Source organism: Ranitomeya imitator, chromosome 4 (assembly GCF_032444005.1).
Source record: "Ranitomeya imitator isolate aRanImi1 chromosome 4, aRanImi1.pri, whole genome shotgun sequence".
Taxonomy (NCBI): Eukaryota; Metazoa; Chordata; class Amphibia; order Anura; family Dendrobatidae; genus Ranitomeya; species Ranitomeya imitator.
In genome coordinates, this window is record NC_091285.1 from 271497736 (window position 1) to 271521171 (window position 23436).

Sequence of the window (23436 nt, forward strand, 5' to 3'; positions counted from 1 at the left end):
TATATAATAAGTCAGCTGTGTAATATACTACGTGGGCTGTGTAATATATTACAAATATAAAAAAAAGATGAGGGCACTCACCGGTCTTCATGAAATGCAAAACTTTATCAGCAACACATCCAGATAAAACTCATCCCGGGTCCCGTAGAAGCGCAAGCACAGCGCGAAACGGCCGTCGTCTTTGCTCTCCCCTGCTCACACGAGCTTCGGCTCCGTCGTCCCCGGCCATGAGTTTTATCTGGATGTGTTGCCAATAAAGTTTTGCATTTCATGAAGACCGGTGAGTGCCCTCATCTTTTTCTTATATTTGGACTATACAGCTGCTTTTCCTTTTTTGAGGAGCACCCGAGGTCAGAAATGTTATGGCTGTTTTAACCACTGCCAGGCACCTAGTATGAGGTAGCAGTCTGGTCACGACCTCTGTACTAGAGACTGTGCCGCCCTGCTTGTAACTTGTGTAATATATTACGTGGCTGTAATATACTGCGTGGGCTGTGCTATATACTGTGTGGGCTGTGCAACATACTATGTGGGCTGTGCTATATACTACATGGGCTGTGCTTTATACTACATGGGTTGTGTAATATACTACGTGGCTGTGTTATATACTGCGTCGGCTGTGCAATATACTACGTGGCTGTGCAATATACTTCGTGGCTGTGCAATGTACTACATGGCTGTGCTATATACTACTTGGCTGCTATATACTATGTGGGACTACGTGGCTGTGTTATATACTGCATGGGCTGTGTTATATACTACGTCGCTGTGCTATATACTACATGGGCTGTGTAAAATACTGCGTGGGCTGTGCAATATACTACGTGGCTGTGCAATATACTACGTGGCTGTGCAATATACTACATGGGCTGTGCTACATACTATGTGGCTGTGCAATATACTAAGTGGGCTGTGTTATATACTACGTTGCTGTGCTAGTTACTATGTGGGCTGTGCTATATACTATGTGGCTGTGCAATATACTACGTGGCTGTGCAATATACTATGTGGCTGTGCAATATACTACGTGGGCTGTGCTACATACTATGTGGCTGTGCAATATACTAAGTTGGCTGTGTTATATACTACGTGGCTGTGTTATACACTATGTGGGCTGTGTTATACACTACGTGGGCTGTGTTATATACTGCGTGGGCTGTTATATACTACGTGAGCTGTGTTATATACTACGTGGCTGTGATATATGCTATGTGGGCTGTCATATACTACGTGGCTGTGCTATATACTATGTGGAACAATCAGCGAATTGGCGCAGGATTTGAACCACGCTTCGCTAATTGGTCGCGCCCGGCCAGCTGAATTCTGTGTATTCATTGTATTATTCTAAAAATCTTCATAAATAAACTACATACATATTCTAGAATACACGATGCGTTAGAATCGGGCCACCATCTAGTGTGTGTATATATATATATATATATATATATATATATATATATACATATATACATATATATATATATATATATATATATATATATATATACATATATACATATATATATATATATACTGTGATGCAGTGACCCCTGTAACAGGTAGGGGGCGCTGCATGGTTTCTCAAGTATGCGCACAGAGGTGCATTGAGGCCGTGAGAGTGCTTGGGAATCACAGGCATGGATGTGATGATGTGACAAAATCCGGCATTGTGGTGAATGGCCGATATATGTGTCGCAGAGGAGGGGACTCTGCGCTGCCAGTCTGAAGTTTGGTTGGTGTGCTGGGACCTGTAGTCCCACAAGTAAATGTGAAGTTCTAATGGGAGATTGGCAGGGCTAGTCATGAGAGATGGGCGGGTCAGACTAGCCACACACACCCACACTCCCACCCAGGGGAAGTTGTTCAAGGTATATAATGTGACCAGGGTGTGGGTCACATGGGCCCTGTGTATGAGTGACCTGTGGAAGCCTGTGTTGCTTCCTGGAAAGCACATGCTAGCGTGGGAGGTCCTGGGAGTAGGACTGGATCCCTGAGCAGCGCAGTGGAACTTGGGGAAGCTACAGTCCTCGGTGGGTCTGGACTGACTGAGATATGCTGCAAAGGCAAGTTGGTGATCCCCGTTTGGCAGCTTCTCCAGAAGAGAGGACTGACAAGGAGTCAGCTGGTGGAGCAGGAGCTCCCGTAAGGTACCTTCATAGACTGTTGGTCCTTATTGTGTTCTGTGAACTGTGTGGTAACCCACGGCAACTGGTCAGGAGGACCATCGTGTTTAGTTGCTGCAACCTGTGTTCTATGAACTGTGTGGTAACCCACGGCAACTGGTCAGAGGAGGACCAGCGTGATTAGTTGCTGCAACCTGTGTGATATGAACTGTGTGGTAACCCACGGCAACTGGTCAGGAGGACCAGCGTGTTTAGTTGCCACAGACTAAGGTTCTGAGACTTAATGTGAAGATAATGTGTTAACGAATGGACTACATGTAAGACAGTGATATGCAACTTGGCTTACGATGCGGTTTATGCTGTACAAAATAAACCGTATGGACTGTTTTGTTTGAAAAAATCGTGCCCGAGTACGTCAATCCCGTGCCAAGCGAGTAATCCCCTACCCGTTAGTAAGAGCAATCTTACAATACATATATATATATACAGTGGGGCAAAAAAGTATTTAGTCAGTCAGCAATAGTGCAAGTTTCACCACTTAAAAAGATGAGAGGCGTCTGTAATTTACATCATAGGTAGACCTCAACTATGGGAGACAAACTGAGAAAAAAAAATCCAGAAAATCACATTGTCTGTTTTTTTATCATTTTATTTGCATATTATGGTGGAAAATAAGTATTTGGTCAGAAACAAACAATCAAGATTTCTGGCTCTCACAGACCTGTAACTTCTTCTTTAAGAGTCTCCTCTTTCCTCCACTCATTACCTGTAGTAATGGCACCTGTTTAAACTTGTTATCAGTATAAAAAGACACCTGTGCACACCCTCAAACAGTCTGACTCCAAACTCCACTATGGTGAAGACCAAAGAGCTGTCAAAGGACACCAGAAACAAAATTGTAGCCCTGCACCAGGCTGGGAAGACTGAATCTGCAATAGCCAACCAGCTTGGAGTGAAGAAATCAACAGTGGGAGCAATAATTAGAAAATGGAAGACATACAAGACCACTGATAATCTCCCTCGATCTGGGGCTCCACGCAAAATCCCACCCCGTGGGGTCAGAATGATCACAAGAACGGTGAGCAAAAATCCCAGAACCACGCGGGGGGGCCTAGTGAATGAACTGCAGAGAGCTGGGACCAATGTAACAAGGCCTACCATAAGTAACACACTAAGCCACCATGGACTCAGATCCTGCAGTGCCAGACGTGTCCCACTGCTTAAGCCAGTACATGTCCGGGCCCGTCTGAAGTTTGCTAGAGAGCATTTGGATGATCCAGAGGAGTTTTGGGAGAATGTCCTATAGTCTGATGAAACCAAACTGGAACTGTTTGGTAGAAACACAACTTGTCGTGTTTGGAGGAAAAAGAATACCGAGTTGCATCCATCAAACACCATACCTACTGTAAAGCATGGTGGTGGAAACATCATGCTTTGGGGCTGTTTCTCTGCAAAGGGGCCAGGATGACTGATCCGGGTACATGAAAGAATGAATGGGGCCATGTATCGTGAGATTTTGAGTGCAAACCTCCTTCCATCAGCAAGGGCATTGAAGATGAAACGTGGCTGGGTCTTTCAACATGACAATGATCCAAAGCACACCACCAGGGCAACGAAGGAGTGGCTTCGTAAGAAGCATTTCAAGGTCCTGGAGTGGCCTAGCCAGTCTCCAGATCTCAACCCTATAGAAATCCTTTGGAGGGAGTTGAAAGTCCGTGTTGCCAAGCGAAAAGCCAAAAACATCACTACTCTAGAGGAGATCTGCATGGAGGAATGGGCCAACATACCAACAGTGTGTGGCAACCTTGTGAAGACTTACAGAAAACGTTTGACCTCTGTCATTGCCAATAAAGGATATATTACAAAGTATTGAGATGAAATTTTGTTTCTGACCAAATACTTATTTTCCACCATAATATGCAAATAAAATGAAAAAAACAGACAATGTGATTTTCTGGATTTTTTTTTCTCAGTTTGTCTCCCATAGTTGAGGTCTACCTATGATGTAAATTACAGATGCCTCTCATCTTTTTAAGTGGTGGAACTTGCACTATTGCTGACTGACTAAATACTTTTTTGCCCCACTGTGTGTATATATATATATATATATATATATATTGTAGCGTTTCCCTTACTTCGGGTCTTGGGGGACACTCGCTTTGCACGGGAATAACGCATACAGGCATGATTTCTCACACAAATTAAGTCCGTGCTGGTTTATTAAAGCATCATAAACCGCACCGTAAGCCAGGTTACACATAGTCTGTTACTTTTACACGTGTGGCTTTACAAAAACATTCGGTAGTCACGTCTTTTCTCTTCATTATATTACAGTTCATTTCATGCATCAACGGAACATATTAACCAACAGCATTCTGTTCCAATGGCAGATACGTCTCTGCCGAATATTACAGGTTTTTATCCCATATCAAGGATTACCTCAGGAGCTTCGGCTCTACACACTGACTCCTGCCGGTGTTAGTTCACAGGGAAACTGCCTCACTGGGATCACCGTCATTGTGACCAGGGCACCACGGATAGTCCAGTCCCGCAGTAGGAACTCTAGTTTCCCCAACACAGAAACCGTCTCAGGCTTTGTAGATGCAGCCTTTCCAGGCGCTTCCAGGAAGTCCAATCACAGGCACTTCCAACACACAGGCTCTCAGTCCATGGTCTAACCAAGTGCTTACAGGACTCCAGTCCATCAGCGGACAATCCAACACTCTGACCATTCCAGGACTCACACTTTTACCAGGTGCTTTCAGGACTCCAGTCCATCCAAGGACAATCCAACACCCTCGAGCACTCAGTCCATAGCCTCAGCAGTGCTTCCAGGACTCCAGTCCATCCGTGGACAATCCAACACTCTGACCATTCCAGGACTCACACTTTTACCAGGTGCTTGCAGGACTCCAGCCCATACCAGAACAATCCAACACTCAGGCTATTGCAGGACTCATGGATCTCAGTGTTTCCAGGACTCCAGCCCATACCAGGACAATCCAACACTGATCGTTCATCAGGTCCATGGTCTCAGGTGCTTGCAGGACTTCTCCAATACCAGGAGACTCCCAACACCCTCGTCCATCAGGTCCACGGTCTCAGGTGCTTCCAGGAAGACTCCACTCACAGGAGCTTCCAACACCGACCGTCCAGGACCTTGCACATGGACCAAACGGATCCATACACAGGAACCATGTGACCCACAACCTGGTCACATTATCTACCTGTAACCACTCCCCTGGGTGGGAGTGTGGGTGTTTGTGGCTAGTTAGACCCTCCCATCTCTCATAACTAGCCCTGCCAATCTCCCTTTAGCATTACACAACTACTTGTGGGACTACAGGTCCCAGCACACCAACCAAACTTTAGACTGACAGCACAGAGTGTCTTCCTCTGCAACACACACACCGGCCACTTACACTCCTGCCGGACTTTGTTTCATCACATTTATGCCTCCAAGCGCATCTTGAAGCGCACACACAGCGCCCCCCGGCTGTAACGTGGGTCACCGCACCACTATATATATATATATATATATATATATATATATATATATATATATATATATATAAATATATAAATAAATATATATATATATATATATATATATTAGAGATTTGAATATCTCTATGATATGTTATATCTATACCACAAAACAAAACTGATTTACTCTGTTTTCATTGTAATCTGTTAATCTGTATTCTTTTTTCAAGTCTGTTTCTTGTCAAACATGAAAATCTTTCAATAAAAATTACTATTAAAAAAAATTGCAATGATGAACTTTCCTGGTTCCATGGTTTTAGATTTGTATTTATGTAAATGACAATATTCTTTCCTACAGAAATGTGTCCTCTACTGGCCAGAAAAGAGAGGAATATATGGAAATGTTGAGGTGCTTGTTAATAGTGTCGACGACCATGACTATTATACGATCCGGAGTCTCACATTAAAGGTAACACTTTTTCTGCTAAAAGGAATCGCAATTGGCTGTTACTTGAATGTAGCATAATTTTTAATGGGAAATTCTTTTATTGTGGAGATTTCTTGAATTGCACTTAAAGCAGCCATTTTAGGGCGATTTATAATAGTGAGAACAACCTAAATCATTAGACAAATTATCCAGACAGTAGTGTGTTGAATAACTACAACGATGAAAAAGATGAGTGTAGTATCACCAAAAAACAAAGAACTTTTAACTCAAGTATCTATTTAATATATATTTTTTGTCAGCTAGAAGCCCCTCTAAGCTGACAAAAAATATAAATAATAAAAAAGCAAAAAGATAAAATTAAAGTAATAACACCTATGACAGCATACGATATAGGTCAATCTTCAGAAGTATAATCATAAAAAAAATCAAAAGATTAATCAAAAAATTACAGTGACTGAAAATCAAAATCTAGAATAAGCATGATTGTAATCAAATAAACCTTTAGTAGCACAATGAGTGCATGGCAGATAAATGCTATAATGCTACTATATTAAATAGACATTGTGTAAGTGTCCATAGAATACATATTAAAATAAGAAAACATTGTAAAAATATTAATGTTGGTCTGTTTGTTCTTGAATTATACCTCCAGTGCACAAATAGACAAAAGTCAGCATGCACATAGCAAATATTATATAGCTCTTAACATATAATAAGATAAAGATTATAAAAAATAAAAAGAAGTATAATAATAATAATTGTAACTCTATAGTCCAGAGAACATATAATGATCCGTCATTGGTCGGCACAACATGTGTTGAAATGTTGAGGTCCCAAACAGTTTTCCTGAAATTTTTCATTACTTGTGGTTAGCATTGATGATTGATCCGGAGTTATGATGCGATGATGATTCATCATGGGAGTAATAGGGGTAGAACATATCTACAAAATTTGGGAAAAATGAATTAATCACACAAAAAAACAACTAAAAATAGAACCCGTGACCCATATAAAATAGCACATATAAAGAATAGAGAAAAGACTTGAAACTGATGGCTTCATTAAGGTCGTTAGGTGTTAGAGTGTCCAGTGTGACCATCCAACGTGTTTCTTTCTGTAAAAGTTTTTTTTAAGATTACCACCACGGATACCCATATAAACAAGGTCTATACCCCGAACAATAAATCCCTTTGGTTACATTGACGGACCTCAAGGAAATGTTTCGGGATGGTTTTTAGAAGGTGTGGTTCCAAACAGTCTGCCGCATTTTTTATGTCCCTGATATGCTCTTGTATATCATAATGCATGATTCTACCTGCTTTGGGGTTGGAAATGGGCCCCCTTACTTGCTGAGCTGCGTGTGCAGCAGCGCAGGATACACCAATATTATATCCACCACTGCTACTCCCCGTCCAGGCATTAGTACTACCAAATGGAGGTTACAATTTTCCACCTTTGCCACCGGCAAGCATACTAGTGGGTAGGTAGCAGAGGACGATATAGAATATATGTCACATCATTAATTTTTTACCCCTTTTTTCAAGACTTCTAAAGGTTCTGTTGCTATTTTTTTCAGCAAGGAAGCCAGTCACGCATTGTGAAACATTACTGGTACACTTCATGGCCTGACCATAAGACTCCAGACAGTGCTCAGCCTCTCCTTCAACTCATGCTGGATGTGGAAGATGACAGTAAAACTTTTAATGGCAGAGGTCCGGTGGTCGTACACTGCAGGTATTGATCTATATCAATTCATTAAGTAATTATGTCAGTGTCTCTATAATGCCCATTCTACATGAGCCTTTGGGTACTGCATCCACACCCTCAAAAGCTGGGTGCCTCTTTTTATTCATATGCAGGTGGTTCTCACAAAATTAGAATATCATCAAAAAGTTAATTTATTTCAGTTCTTCAATACAAAATGAAACTCATATATTATGTAGAGTCATTACAAATAGCGTAATTTATTTCCAGTGTTTATTTCTATTAATGTTGATGATTATGGCTTACAGCCAATGAAAACTCAAAAGTCATTATCTTGGTAAATTAAAATAATTGACAAAAACACCTAAAAATGCTTCCTAAGCATTTAAAAAGGTCCCTTAGTCTGTTTCAGTAGGCTCCACAATCATGGGGAAGACCGCTCACTTGACAGATGTCCAGAAGGCAGTAATTGACACACTCCACAAGGAGGGAAAGTTCATTGCTAAAGGAGCTGGCTGTTCACAGAGTGCTATATCCAAGCATATTAATGGAAAGAAGTGGAAGGAAAATGTGGTAGAAAAAGGTGCACAAGCAACCGGGATAACCACAGCCTTGAAAGGATTGTTAAGAAAAGGAAACTATATGTGATATTTGCGCTAAGTTCACCTATATGAAGCCATAAATAGTTAAAATACTAAGAAATGTCATAAACAAGGTTCCCCATACAGGACTTTGATTAACAAAATGTGTTTACCTTAATATCAAAGAATAGGAAATCTGTGTCCAGTGCTGACATGCGGGAAGGTCCTTCACTCATGTGCTGAAAGGTTGGTATCTGAAGCCTTCTCTGAATCTCTGTTCCAAAAATATCCAATATGTTGCAGAGCAAAAAGTAGTATAGGAGACGCTGTCCCGGCCGGTGACTAGCGTACTCCCCCAGAGCTTGGTAACTGCCGTGCACAGGCAGTGGCGGCCGCTAGTATGGAGCTGAAGCCGACAAGGTGCAGGACCTTGTGTGACGTCACAGTCACGTGATGTGTACACGTGACCAGCTGCAAAGCTACGGAGCTACGAATAGCACACAGGACCAACTAATCCTACGCGTTTCAGAGTCACTGACTCCTTCATCATTTCTTAGTAATTTAACTATTTATGGCTTCATATAGGTGAACTTAGCGCAAATATCACATATAGTTTTCTTTAATTAACCACTTCTGGGACGATTGGGAGTGATTTCGTTCATATATTTGCTGCTTATTCACCTGGAGCAACTAAGCAGCGCCGTATGGTTCATTTTTAGACATATTTGTTAAGAAAAGGCCATTCAAAAATTTTGGGGAGATTCACAAGGAGTGGATTGCTGCTGGAGTCATTGCTTCAAGAGCCACCACACACACAGACGTATCCAGGACATGGACTACAAGTGTCGCATTCCTTGTGTCAAGCCACTCATGACTAATAGACAATGCCAGAAGTGTCTTACCTGGGCCAAAGAGAAAAAGAACTGGACTGTTGCTCAGTGGTCCAAGGTGTTGTTTTCAGATGAAAAATAAATTTTGCATTTCATTTGGAAATCAAGGTCAAAGAGTCTAGAGGAAGAAGGGAGAGGCACACATTCCAAGCTGCTTGAGGTCTAGTGTAAAGTTTCCACAGTCAGTGATGGTTTGGGGAGCCATGTCATCTGTTGCTGTAAGTCCACTGTGTTTTATCAAGACCAAAGTCAGCACAGCCGTCTACCAGGAAATTTTAGAGCACTTCATGCTTCCCTCTGCTGACAATCTTTTTGGAGAAGGAAATTTAATTCTTCAGTAGGACTTGGCACCTGTCCACACTGCCAAAATTACCAATACCGGCTTTAAAAACAACAGTATCACTGTGCTTGATTGGCCAGCAAACTCGCCTGACCTTAACACCATAGAGAATCTTTGGGGTATTGTTAAGAGGAAGATGAGAGACACCAGACCCAACAATGCAGATGAGCTGAAGGCTGCTATCAAAGCAACCTGGGCTTCCATAACAACTCAGCAGTGCCACAGGCTCATTGACACCATGTCACGCTGCATTGATGCAGTAATTGATGCAAAGCCCTGACCAAGTATTGAGTGCACTTACTGAGCATACATTTCAGTAGGACAACTTTTCAGATGTTAAAGTCATTTTTCAAGCTGGTGTTATAAAGTATTCCAATTTACTGAGATAATGACTTTTGGGTTTTCATTACCTGTAAGCCATAATCATCAACATTAACAGAAATAAACACTTGAAATAGATCACTCTGTTTGTAATGACTCTATATAATATATTACTTTCACTTTTTTGTATTTAAGAACTGAAATTAATTAATTTTTTGATGATATTCTAATTTTGTGAGAAGCATCTGTTTATGCATATCAGGAAACGGAAAATGAGGCTATGACGACAGTGGTAGCAGGACCTACAGGCCTCTTCTCAGTCCTGGTAGGAAAATTGTGAATGCAGCCCTGGATTTTAATATAAGCTGTATACCTCAGGACTAAATGTAATGTATTGTGGTAGTTCAACTCTCGTGGCGGTATACGGAGGTAGAAAAATGGGAACACTGTCTCTAAATCCTCGTTGGTTTACTTTAAGGCGGCATAAACCAATGTGGTGCCCTTGAGGGTCCAGTCACTACAGAGTACTGCACCTCACCCAGAGGTATGGTATTCCGCTCTTAAGTAAGGAGGGGGCACTGCACAGAACCCTACACCTGCATCCAACATTAGACAATTCAGTCAGGGCACCAGGGCATACTCTAAGGGAGGAAGGCCTCATCCCAGGCTGGATAGGAAAGGTTGTTGGAGGAGTGGGTTGGGTAGGTAGGGTAGGGGAGGAGATAATTAGGAGGGAAAGCTAGGGAGATTGAGAGAGCAGGGTAGTAGAGCAGATGTGAGGGTTTGTAGCTCCTGACAGAGAGAAGTGAGAGGGAGAAGCAGAAGGAAGCTCCCAGAAGGACAGAAGGGGTCCTAAGGGCACGGATAGTGAGAGATCCATCTGTGGGGCACATATCCATCGGCATGGTCGGTGGAGGGGCCAGGTCACAGTTAGGGGACCGGCCCCATTCTATTGGAGATACTGAGGACTCAGCTAGCTAACTGGAGGCTGTGGTATCTGTATGTGCCACAGCCACATCTGCACATATTCGCTGAAAAGGCAGCCATATAGGATCCAGGGGGATTCAGTGCAAACCGCCCAACAAGACCGTTGGCTTGGGTCACTGTGTGGCAGGCACAGGGCAGGAGAGGCGAAGCCAGCACAGAGAGAACGCACGAGAAAGGAACATAGAAAGAGGGTTCTGGAAAGTGCACCGAAATTGCTAGAGAGCTGGCTGAACCACAAACCTGGAGGACACAGCACACCGGCTGGGGCAACTAAGAACTGTGAGTAAAGCATTGGAAACTGCACCCCACTTTGTCCTCACTTATTTACTGCGCCATTCAACCTGCACCACAGCCACCACAACTGCCATCACCACCATATTACAATCTAAGTGCCCTAGACTAAAGCTCTGCCTGTGGAGAGCTGTACCAACTCTGCTGAATCATCATCAGCCCCAGCGGTCTCCTCAAGCAGCGTCGGCTAACAACTTACATTTGCTGAGTACCACAGGTGGCGTCATGAATAATAACTTTCATAAACTTTATTCCCCATTCACATTTTATTGGACGCCCAGGGCCACGGACCGGGACACGTCCCCTTTAAGAACAGGCCCGGTACGGAGTACCCCACGGTCCTAGCGGGCTCTCCACCAACACGAAAGAAAACTAAATGCAGCAACTCAGTCCATACGTTGCTGGTGGCACTCTAGAGCAACACAGGTTCAGTCTGTGCTCGACAAGCCACAATGCCACTAAAGACTCCTCTCTCCAGTCTTGCTGACCCCAGACGGCCTGTAGAGCCCATTTACTTAAATCCCAAACCATGTGACTCTTTCCATCATGTGACTGACCATATGATCATGACATCACACAGATTATGGCAGCTCTACAAGTGGAGATAAAGTGGACCTCCTCCCACCCGCTCTATGAAGGTCCACATGAAACCAGCCCATTATGCAACTTTAACTTAACCCTCACATCACGTAGTGTGCTGGAGGAAAATACTCTGGTTTCATATCACTGAAGACATTAAGTGCAGTGACACATATCTCCCCTCTACTACCTTACACCAGTGACTTTGACACAGTATTTCCAAAGTTACCTTAAGTTACTCAATTTTTTATGATGGTTTCTATATTAAAATGCTGTCCAGAGGTGAAAACTACTTTAGATTTTAGTATATATTTTATGTTTTGTTTAATGTTACTATGTATTCTTAGATATTGCCTGTATGTACACAAATAGATGCATTTGACTTGTTTAGGTGTGATCTAAAATAAATTAATACACGTGTATAAAGACTGTACATTGGCATTTTCTGTTTTATAGTCTAGTTCTAATTCTATTTCTAGAAAGGCCATTGTAATTGTGGCAGAGGGGCAAAAAGAGTTTCCATGTGCCCAAATTACTCATAGCCAAAATTATTACAAGCAACAGCTTCAGTATGTGTGGCCATGTGTTAGTACTATTTTATGTGATTTGTGTGCTATACTAATATGGTATGATGTACAGTTTGTGAAAGATAGAGCTGTATTAGGCTAAGTACACACTTGCGCTTGGCTGGTCTGCGTATGGCTGCGCACATCCTCCCTTAAGCTCCGCCTACTTCCGCATGCGTCTTGTGTCGTCCTGCGTACCTATCGTTAACATTGGGTACGCAGGGGCATGCGTTGTATGTGAGTGCGTCCGCATGCAGCGTTGTGACATGTCCGCCGTACCCAATGTTAAAGATAGGTACGCAGGACGATGCAAGACACATGCGGAAGTAGGCAGAGCTTAAGGGAGGATGTGCACAGCCATATGCAGACCAGCCAAGCGTAAGTGTGAAACCAGCCTTAAAACAGTGAATACACATCAATGTGCTGTCTGTTTTTTAAACCCATACATTTTATTTGAACCATACACACATAGGGTGTATTCCATTCACAGCGCAGCACAATTGTCTCTCCATTTTTGGAACTTTGCAGCAAAGAACACATTGTAGTTGCACAGCCTTAAAATACATCTGTCATCAGATTGTTGCTATTTAATCTGGGAGCAGCATATTGTAGAAACATAGAACCTGTTTCCCGAGATGTGTCACTTACTGGGCTGCTTTCTGTACTTTCAATAAAATCGGTGTTTTATCAGAAAGTGATTATCACTAGAGGACTAGTTGTCTCATGTCACGTAGTCATTAGAAACTTGCTGCCATTGTACAGTGTGCACAGAAAGATGCCAATCAGTGCAATCAGTGGTGTGTGTGGGGTTATAGAGAGCTCGGCATTAGAGAACAGCTGGACTTGTTGCAGAGAAAACAGTGAATTTATCAAAATTGCAGCGAGTAGACCAGTAAGTGACACATCGGAGGAATCAGGATTTCTGTCCCTACATCATTCTGCTCTCAGATGGGGTAGAGAGAAACTGGTGACAGATTCCCTTTAGGAATGGATTTATGTTTCCTGGGGACTTGCAAAAGCCAATGAAAAACGGAAGACATTTCCTTACCTGAGATTTCCATCCATGTTTTTTCCGGTTTTAACTGATTTAATGCTAAGTCACGTTCGGGCAGTTTACCTCCTCTTCAGTTATTTCTAAAGGGTGCTATAAAAACGGATGCAATACAGATGAAACACAGATGACACATGAAAGAAAAACATTTGACAATTGACATAAAAACTGAAAAGGATGCGTCAATGTAGCCTATGGCTAAGCTCAGATGAGCACATGAAAAATATGGATGATGCTTCATGAAAAGAAAATTATGGATGATTTTTCATCTGTGTTGTCATTCATCTGTCAGTGTGTCATCCATATGCCATTCTTATGTCAGTTTTTACATCTGTATGGGATCTGTTTTAGGCCGGCGTCACACACAGCGTAAAACAATACGGTCCGTATATTACGGCCGTAATACGCTGAAAAGTCCCGAAAAAAGTGGTCCGTAGCTCCTCCGTAGGCAGGGTGTGTCAGCGTTTTTTGCGCATGGCATCCTCCGTATGTAATCCGTATGGCATCCGTACTGCGTGGTTTTCTCGCAGGCTTGCAAAACCAACATACCGCTATAGAAGTGATCCATGTGTCCCAAAAAGAAAAGAAAATATATATATACTGTCTATATATATATATATATATATATATATATATATGTATATATATATATATATATATATATATGTGTGTCAGTAGACACATATATTAGAGAGAAGAGCCGGTAATTCAGTGCGGTGTACAGTAAAATCACACTGACAGCTTACAGTAGAATAGGTAGAATAAATGTGTACACATAGAATAGGTATATATATATATATATGTCAGTGAGACACATATATGTATATATATTAATATTTATTCCAGCGCTAGACAGCTTGAAAGCCGGTAATTCAATTACCGGCTTTTTCCTTCTCCTTCCTAAAACCCGACATGATTTGAGACATGGTTTACATACAGTAAACCATGTCTTCTCTCCATTTTTTTTGCAGATTCCACACTACTAATGTCAGTAGTGTGTATCTGCAAAATTTGGCCGTTCTAGCTCTTAAAATAAAGGGTTAAATGGCGGAAAAAATTGGCGTGGGCTCCCGCGCAATTTTCTCCGCCAGAGTAGTAAAGCCAGTGACTGAGGGAAGATATTAATAGCCTGGAGAGGGTCCACGGTTATTGGCCCCCCCCTGGCTAAAAATATCTGCCCCCAGCCACCCCAGAAAAGGCACATCTGGAAGATGCGCCTATTCTGGCACTTGGCCACTCTCTTCCCATTCCCGTGTAGCGGTGGGATATGGGGTAATGAAGGGTTAATGCCACCTTGCTATTGTAAGGTGACATTAAGCCTAATTAATAATGGAGAGGCGTCAATTATGACACCTATCCATTATTAATCCAATACTAGTAAAGGGTTAAATAAAACACAAACACATTTTTTAAAATTATTTTAATGAAATAAAAACAATGGTTGTTGCAGTATTTTATTCAACGCCCAATCCAGTCACTGAAGACCCTCGTTCTGTGAGTAAAAAAACATAATAAACCAACAATATACTTACCCTCCGCAGATCTGTAACGTCCAACGATGTAAATCCTTCTGAAGGGGTTAAAACATTTTGCAGCAAGGAGCTGTGCTAATGCAGGCTGCTCCTCGCTGCAAAACCCCAGGGAATGAGGCTAAAAATAGATCAATGATCTATATTTAGCTTCATTTGCGGTGAGGCGCCCTCTGCTGGCTGTTCATAGATCGTGGGAAATTACCTAGAAAGCTCCCTGGCTCCCAAATTTTCTCCGCCAGAGTAGTAAAGCCAGTGACTGAGGGAAGATATTAATAGCCTGGAGAGGGTCCACGGTTATTGGCCCCCCCCTGGCTAAAAATATCTGCCCCCAGCCACCCCAGAAAAGGCACATCTGGAAGATGCGCCTATTCTGGCACTTGGCCACTCTCTTCCCATTCCCGTGTAGCGGTGGGATATGGGGTAATGAAGGGTTAATGCCACCTTGCTATTGTAAGGTGACATTAAGCCTAATTAATAATGGAGAGGCGTCAATTATGACACCTATCCATTATTAATCCAATACTAGTAAAGGGTTAAATAAAACACAAACACATTTTTTAAAATTATTTTAATGAAATAAAAACAATGGTTGTTGCAGTATTTTATTCAACGCCCAATCCAGTCACTGAAGACCCTCGTTCTGTGAGTAAAAAAACATAATAAACCAACAATATACTTACCCTCCGCAGATCTGTAACGTCCAACGATGTAAATCCTTCTGAAGGGGTTAAAACATTTTGCAGCAAGGAGCTGTGCTAATGCAGGCTGCTCCTCGCTGCAAAACCCCAGGGAATGAGGCTAAAAATAGATCAATGATCTATATTTAGCTTCATTTGCGGTGAGGCGCCCTCTGCTGGCTGTTCATAGATCGTGGGAAATTACCTAGAAAGCTCCCTGGCTCCCAAATTTTCTCCGCCAGAGTAGTAAAGCCAGTGACTGAGGGAAGATATTAATAGCCTGGAGAGGGTCCACGGTTATTGGCCCCCCCCTGGCTAAAAATATCTGCCCCCAGCCACCCCAGAAAAGGCACATCTGGAAGATGCGCCTATTCTGGCACTTGGCCACTCTCTTCCCATTCCCGTGTAGCGGTGGGATATGGGGTAATGAAGGGTTAATGCCACCTTGCTATTGTAAGGTGACATTAAGCCTAATTAATAATGGAGAGGCGTCAATTATGACACCTATCCATTATTAATCCAATACTAGTAAAGGGTTAAATAAAACACAAACACATTTTTTAAAATTATTTTAATGAAATAAAAACAATGGTTGTTGCAGTATTTTATTCAACGCCCAATCCAGTCACTGAAGACCCTCGTTCTGTGAGTAAAAAAACATAATAAACCAACAATATACTTACCCTCCGCAGATCTGTAACGTCCAACGATGTAAATCCTTCTGAAGGGGTTAAAACATTTTGCAGCAAGGAGCTGTGCTAATGCAGGCTGCTCCTCGCTGCAAAACCCCAGGGAATGAGGCTAAAAATAGATCAATGATCTATATTTAGCTTAATTTGCGGTGAGGCGCCCTCTGCTGGCTGTTCATAGATCGTGGGAAATTACCTAGAAAGCTCCCTGGCTTTCTAGGTAATTTCCCACGATCTATGAACAGCCAGCAGAGGGCGCCTCACCGCAAATGAAGCTAAATATAGATCATTGATCTACTTTTAGCCTCATTCCCTGGGGTTTTGCAGCGAGGAGCAGCCTGCATTAGCACAGCTCCTTGCTGCAAAATGTTTTAACCCCTTCAGAAGGATTTACATCGTTGGACGTTACAGATCTGCGGAGGGTAAGTATATTGTTGGTTTATTATGTTTTTTTACTCACAGAACGAGGGTCTTCAGTGACTTGATTGGGCGTTGAATAAAATACTGCAACAACCATTGTTTTTATTTCATTAAAATAATTTTAAAAAATGTGTTTGTGTTTTATTTAACCCTTTACTAGTATTGGATTAATAATGGATAGGTGTCATAATTGACGCCTCTCCATTATTAATTAGGCTTAATGTCACCTTACAATAGCAAGGTGGCATTAACCCTTCATTACCCCATATCCCACCGCTACACGGAAATGGGAAGAGAGTGGCCAAGTGCCAGAATAGGCGCATCTTCCAGATGTGCCTTTTCTGGGGTGGCTGGGGGCAGATATTTTTAGCCAGGGGGGGGCCAATAACCGTGGACCCTCTCCAGGCTATTAATATATCTTCCCTCAGTCACTGGCTTTACTACTCTGGCGGAGAAAATTGCGCGGGAGCCCACGCCAATTTTTTCCGCCATTTAACCCTTTATTTTAAGAGCTAGAACAGCCAAATTTTGCAGATACACACTACTGACATTAGTAGTGTGGAATCTGCAAAAAAAATGGAGAGAAGACATGGTTTACTGTATGTAAACCATGTCTCAAATCATGTCGGGTTTTAGGAAGGAGAAGGAAAAAGCCGGTAATTGAATTACCGGCTTTCAAGCTGTCTAGCGCTGGAATAAATATTAATATATATACATATATGTGTCTCACTGACATATATATATATATATACCTATTCTATGTGTACACATTTATTCTACCTATTCTACTGTAAGCTGTCAGTGTGATTTTACTGTACACCGCACTGAATTGCCGGCTTTTCTCTCTAACAGCGCTGCGTATTTCTCGCAAGTCACACTGCTTGTCCGTGTGTAATCCGTATTTTTCACGCTTCTATAGACTTTCATTGGCGTATTTCTTGCGCAGTACGGTGACAAACGCAGCATGCTGCGATTTTGTACGGCCGTAGAAAGCCGTATAATACTGATCAGTAAAATACGGCAAATAGGAGCAGGGGCATAGAGAATAATTGTGCCGTATTTTTTGCGAGTTTTACGGACGTAGATTCTGCGCTCTTACGTCCGTAAAACTCGCAAGTGTGACGCCGGCCTTATACAACAACTTAAAATATAATAGGCAAAATACAGTTTTCTATGTCAATAATTGCGCTCAATTCATTAAAAAAAATCCGTTATACATTTTTTAAATGCATCCAATGAGTTAAATTAATGAATCTGATCCAAAAAGCAGATCAGATAAGACTAGTGCATGCTGCATTTTTCTTTGCATATAATATTAAAACACAAAAACACCACAAATCACTGAAGAAAATCCTTTTATATATACCGTAGTCAAAATTTATCAACTATTCACGGTGCTCTATGTAAGTTGGTGGCTATCACCACCGGACAGAGAGAAGAACCCAAACAACCGAACCATGGACAGCCAGGCAGAAACCAAAGCCAGGAATTTATATCAAAATATGCCTTTATTATATAATCCTTGTGGCAACAATTTAAAAAAAAATAATCTAAAAACAATAAATCTGTACGCAAAACAGGACATTTCATAACATCCTAATGGCAGACCCAATAACAAAAAAAGTCCCTTACGAGGTAAAAACAAAGTGTCATAACTTATAAAAAAAATCTTTATAAAACAATGTGCTGTGCACAAAAAATACATATCTTCACCTTAAAACCTATAAAGTGCATTGTGCTGTGCACAAGATTTCCTGAATTCACACCAAAATCTATTATATAAAGTGCGGTGTGCCAAAAAAAACCAATTGCATATATCCATTTCAAAATCAATTGTATCCAGTGCAATAAATGAACAAACAAACCATATGTTTGTATGTTCCAAAAAGTGCATGTGCAGGAAGGGACTCAAGAAAAATACTGGTATATACCTTTAAGGGTCACCTCGTCCTGTAATAGCGCACCCCGACGCGCGTTTCGGACAATTTCCTTCGTCAGGGGAAATTCGTCAGGGACGAAGGAAATAATAAATAATAATAAAGGCATCTTTTGATATAAATTCCTGGCTTTGGTTTCTGCCTGGCTGTCCATGGTTCGGTTGTCTGGGTTCTTCTCTCTATTTTTCTTTGCATGCAGACCATCAGTCCTTGTGTAGAAATATTCATGTAAGTTACACCATTGACTTTGATTGGTCAGTGTTCTGTTTGCTCTGCATACGGACAGCACATAGACTTATAATATTCATCTGAGCAAGCCCTAAGTCACATGTTTTTAAATGTATTGTTGTTTTATCATTGATATTAAATGATGATCAATGAGAAAGCATTCATGCAGACAAGTATAATTCTGCAATACATACAGTACAATTCACTTTAAGCATTTGATTGTAGGATCATATCATGTGTTCTAAGTTGCTGTAGCAATTCCCTAAATGCTGTCAATATGCTTGCCTGAAAATCAATGCTTTATTGTGCAGAAGGAGCCCTGTATATGTAGAAAATGCAAAGTTAGGGAGCATAAAATGTATGTGTACTGTTACATCTCACTTAAATGTATAGTAAAACAAGATTAAGTTGATATAACTAAGAAGATTGTATGCAAATGAGTCTCCTCTTTTGTATATGGCCCAGTCAGAGAGACAAAATACAGATGTATATGCTATAGATTTGTGTAATGAGGTTTAAAGACTACTATGGGACCACAACACAAAAGAAAAAAAAATGATGGCATATTTCATTGCATGCTACAGTCCAAAATAGTTTGCACAAGAATCATTGCCTCACAGAGAATCTTGTGGCAGCAAACTGAGTGCCTTTGGACCTGTAATGTTGAACTACAGAGACTCCATGTCTACATCTATAGGCTTTATGCATGTGATTTATTCATGAGCATGGGACCTTTATAAACAAGATACTCCTGGAGATGTCTGCTGATCATTGAAATTAGTGTTCTGTCACCTTGAAAATCCACATGCAGCACCAAAAAGTCCAGAGATACTATATACAAAGTACCGTAGTACTAATTTTAGTGATGGTAGTTATTGCTCCAAAATAACAGAATCACTGACACTGGTACTAGTGGTGAAATTTAGTGTTCCTGATTCAAAGAATCATTTACACGGGTTCTGCTCGTGGGAAATAGTGCTTCAGAATAACAGAATCACTGGCACGGGTTCTCCTAGTGGTGGGAATTAGTGCTCCAGAATCACAGAATCACTGGCACAGGTTCTGTTGGTGGGAATTAGTGCTACAGAATCACTGGCACAGGTTCTCCTAGTGGAAGTTATTGTTGCTGAATAACATAAACTGGCACCGGTTCTAATTGTGGGAATGAGAGCTTCGTATTACTGGCACTTATTCTACTAGTGCAAATTATTGCTTCTAAATCACGTACTGTAATTACTGGCCCACGTTCTAATTGTTTGAATTAGTTCTCCTGAATCACAGAATCACCTGCAAAGGTTCTAGGGAGTGGATGTTAGTGTTCCTCAATCACAGAATCACTGGTACTGGTTGTAAGGCTGATGTCACACTATCGTAGAATACGGGCGAGTGCTATGCGAGAAAAAATCACATAGCACTTGGCCCAGTGTTACTCTATTGGGCAGTCACATCAGTGTTTATTTTTTTGGGCATATTCAGTGTGCGAGTAAAATCGCAGTGGAGCGCCCGCTAGAGCCGTGGAGTACTCGGGCCGGGTCTGATGGTTCTTAAGGGGGTGGTTACGGCAGCAGCGACCCTGTCCGTGGCCCTGGGCATCCAATAAAAGTCAATTAAAGGTGAATAAAGTTTATAGGGGATTTGTTCGTGATGCCACCCGTGGTGTTCGTCAATAAGAAGATGGCCACCGCTGCAGTTCAAATCCATCTGGGCAGTTGGTGACACATCAGAGTTGGTACAGCTCTCCACGGGTAGAGCTAAGCCCCAGGGCAGCTATAGGGTTAAAAGTGATGGTAATGGTTGTAGTGCAGGACAGGTGACGCAATAAATAAATCTGAGGACACAACAAGGCGCAGTTTTCACACATTTCCTCACGGTCTTTCAAGTACAATCCCTAGCCGGGGTGCTGTGTCCTCCGGGTTAGTGGTCCAGCCAGCTCTCAAGTAATTTGGAGTACACTGTTATGACCTGGTGGTCAGGACAATAATGGACCTGGTGGTTAAGAGCACACGGAATGACCTGATAGTTACTGATAATAAGGACGAGCTCTGGGACGTGGGAACTCTGCTGACCGCAATCCCTAATCCTATCAAACACACTAGAAATAGCCGTGGATTGCGCCTAACGCTCCCTATGCAACTCGGCACAGCCTAAGGAACTAGCTAGCCCTGAAGATAGAAAAATAAAGCCTACCTTGCCTCTGAGAAATTCCCCAAAGGAAAAGGCAGCCCCCCACATATAATGACTGTGAGTAAAGATGAAAATACAAACACAGAGATGAAATAGATTTAGCAAAGTGAGGCCCGACTTACTGAACAGACCGTGGATAGGAAAGGTTACTTTGCGGTCAGCACAAAAACCTACAAAAAGACCACGCAGAGGGCGCAAAAAGACCCTCCGCACCGACTCACGGTGCGGAGGCGCTCCCTCTGTGTCCCAGAGCTTCCAGCAAGCAAGAGAACAATAAAAATAGCAAGCTGGACAGAAAAATAGCAAACAAAAGAAATACAAGCTGGAACATAGCTTCTGCTAGGAAGACAGGTCACAAGAACGATCCAGGAGTGAACAAGACCAATACTGGAACATTGACAGGTGGCATGGAGCAAAGATCTAAGTGGAGTTTAATTGATCAGCCAGCTAACGAATAAACCTCATCACCTGTGGAAGGAAACTCAGAAACACCCACCAGAGGAAGTCCATGGACAGAACCAGCCGAAGTACCATTCATGACCACAGGAGGGAGCCCGACAACAGAATTCACAACAGTACACGTTGCCAGAACCCCCTTTTTATGTTCCTTCTCTGGCTGTCCCACTGCGTTGGCTCCCGCCTCTCCTGCCCTGCACTGTCCCAAGCCAGCAGCCTCAGATCCTGTCAGGCGACGTCCTCCTGGTCCCCTTGATCCTATGTGGCTACCTTTCAGCAAATGTGTGTAGATTTTGCTGTCGCAAATACAGTCACCACAGCCTTCGGTTTGCTAGTTGAGTCCTGCAGTCTCTCCACTATTCTGGGACCGGTCCCCTACTGCAACCTGGTCCCTCCACCCAACTACAGTCGGTGTGAATTCGGGCGCCATGGGTGGATTCTTCACTTACCATGCCCCTAGGACCCCTTCTTTCTCTTCTCACTTTTCTCTAGTCTTGGGACGAGTTCCTCACTGGTCCAGTTCCCTTCACCAACTCCACACTCTCCCCTAAGCTCCTCCCCTTCTCTCCTTTCTCCACCCACACCTTCTACCTAGCCCCTCCCAGGCCTGGAGAGGTCTAGTGTTGGGTGCTAGTGTGTGGGTACTGGGTAGTGTCCCCCACCTTACCTGAAAGCAGAGTACTACACCTCTGGCTGAGGTTAGAATAGAATAGGTAGGATAGATATATATATATATATATATATATACACATAGAATACATAGATATATAAATGTCAGTGATACACACACATATATATACGGTTAAGTCCATATATACAGTTAGGGCCAGAAATATTTGGACAGTGACACAATTTTCGCGAGTTGGGCTCTGCATGCCACCACATTGGATTTGAAATGAAACCTCTACAACAGAATTCAAGTGCAGATTGTAACGTTTAATTTGAAGGGTTGAACAAAAATATCTGATAGAAAATGTAGGAATTGTACACATTTCTTTACAAACACTCCACATTTTAGGAGGTCAAAAGTAATTGGACAAATAAACATAACCCAAACAAAATATTTTTATTTTCAATATTTTGTTGCAAATCCTTTGGAGGCAATCACTGCCTTAAGTCTGGAACCCATGGACATCACCAAACGCTGGGTTTCCTCCTTCTTAATGCTTTGCCAGGCCTTTACAGCCGCAGCCTTCAGGTCTTGCTTGTTTGTGGGTCTTTCCGTCTTAAGTCTGGATTTGAGCAAGTGAAATGCATGCTCAATTGGGTTTAGATCTGGAGATTGACTTGGCCATTGCAGAATGTTCCACTTTTTGGCACTCATGAACTCCTGGGTAGCTTTGGATGTATGCTTGGGGTCATTGTCCATCTGTACTATGAAGCGCCGTCCAATCAACTTTGCAGCATTTGGCTGAATCTGGGCTGAAAGTATATCCCGGTACACTTCAGAATTCATCCGGCTACTCTTGTCTGCTCTTATGTCATCAATAAACACAAGTGACCCAGTGCCATTGAAAGCCATGCATGCCCATGCCATCACGTTGCCTCCACCATGTTTTACAGAGGATGTGGTGTGCCTTGGATCATGTGCCGTTCCCTTTCTTCTCCAAACTTTTTTCTTCCCATCATTCTGGTACAGGTTGATCTTTGTCTCATCTGTCCATAGAATACTTTTCCAGAACTGAGCTGGCTTCTTGAGGTGTTTTTCTGCAAATTTAACTCTGGCCTGTCTATTTTTGGTATTGATGAATGGTTTGCATCTAGATGTGAACCCTTTGTATTTACTGTCATGGAGTCTTCTCTTTACTGTTGACTTAGAGACAGATACACCTACTTCACTGAGAGTGTTCTGGACTTCAGTTGATGTTGTGAACGGGTTCTTCTTCACCAAATTAAGTATGCGGCGATCATCCACCACTGTTGTCATCCGTGGACGCCCAGGCCTT

The 23436-nt window shown here is 42.2% G+C and overlaps 1 protein-coding gene across 4 annotated transcripts in view; it reads left to right on the top strand.

Moving 5' to 3' along the window:
- Nucleotides 1-23436, top strand: part of PTPRR (protein tyrosine phosphatase receptor type R) — a 419872-nt gene that overhangs the window by 372216 nt on the left and 24220 nt on the right. For all 4 annotated transcript variants that reach the window (XM_069764605.1, XM_069764606.1, XM_069764607.1 and 1 more), the window contains 2 exons: nucleotides 5968-6078; nucleotides 7634-7791. In XM_069764605.1, coding sequence (XP_069620706.1) covers nucleotides 5968-6078; nucleotides 7634-7791 — 269 coding nt within the window. The remainder of the gene's footprint in view (nucleotides 1-5967; nucleotides 6079-7633; nucleotides 7792-23436) is intronic.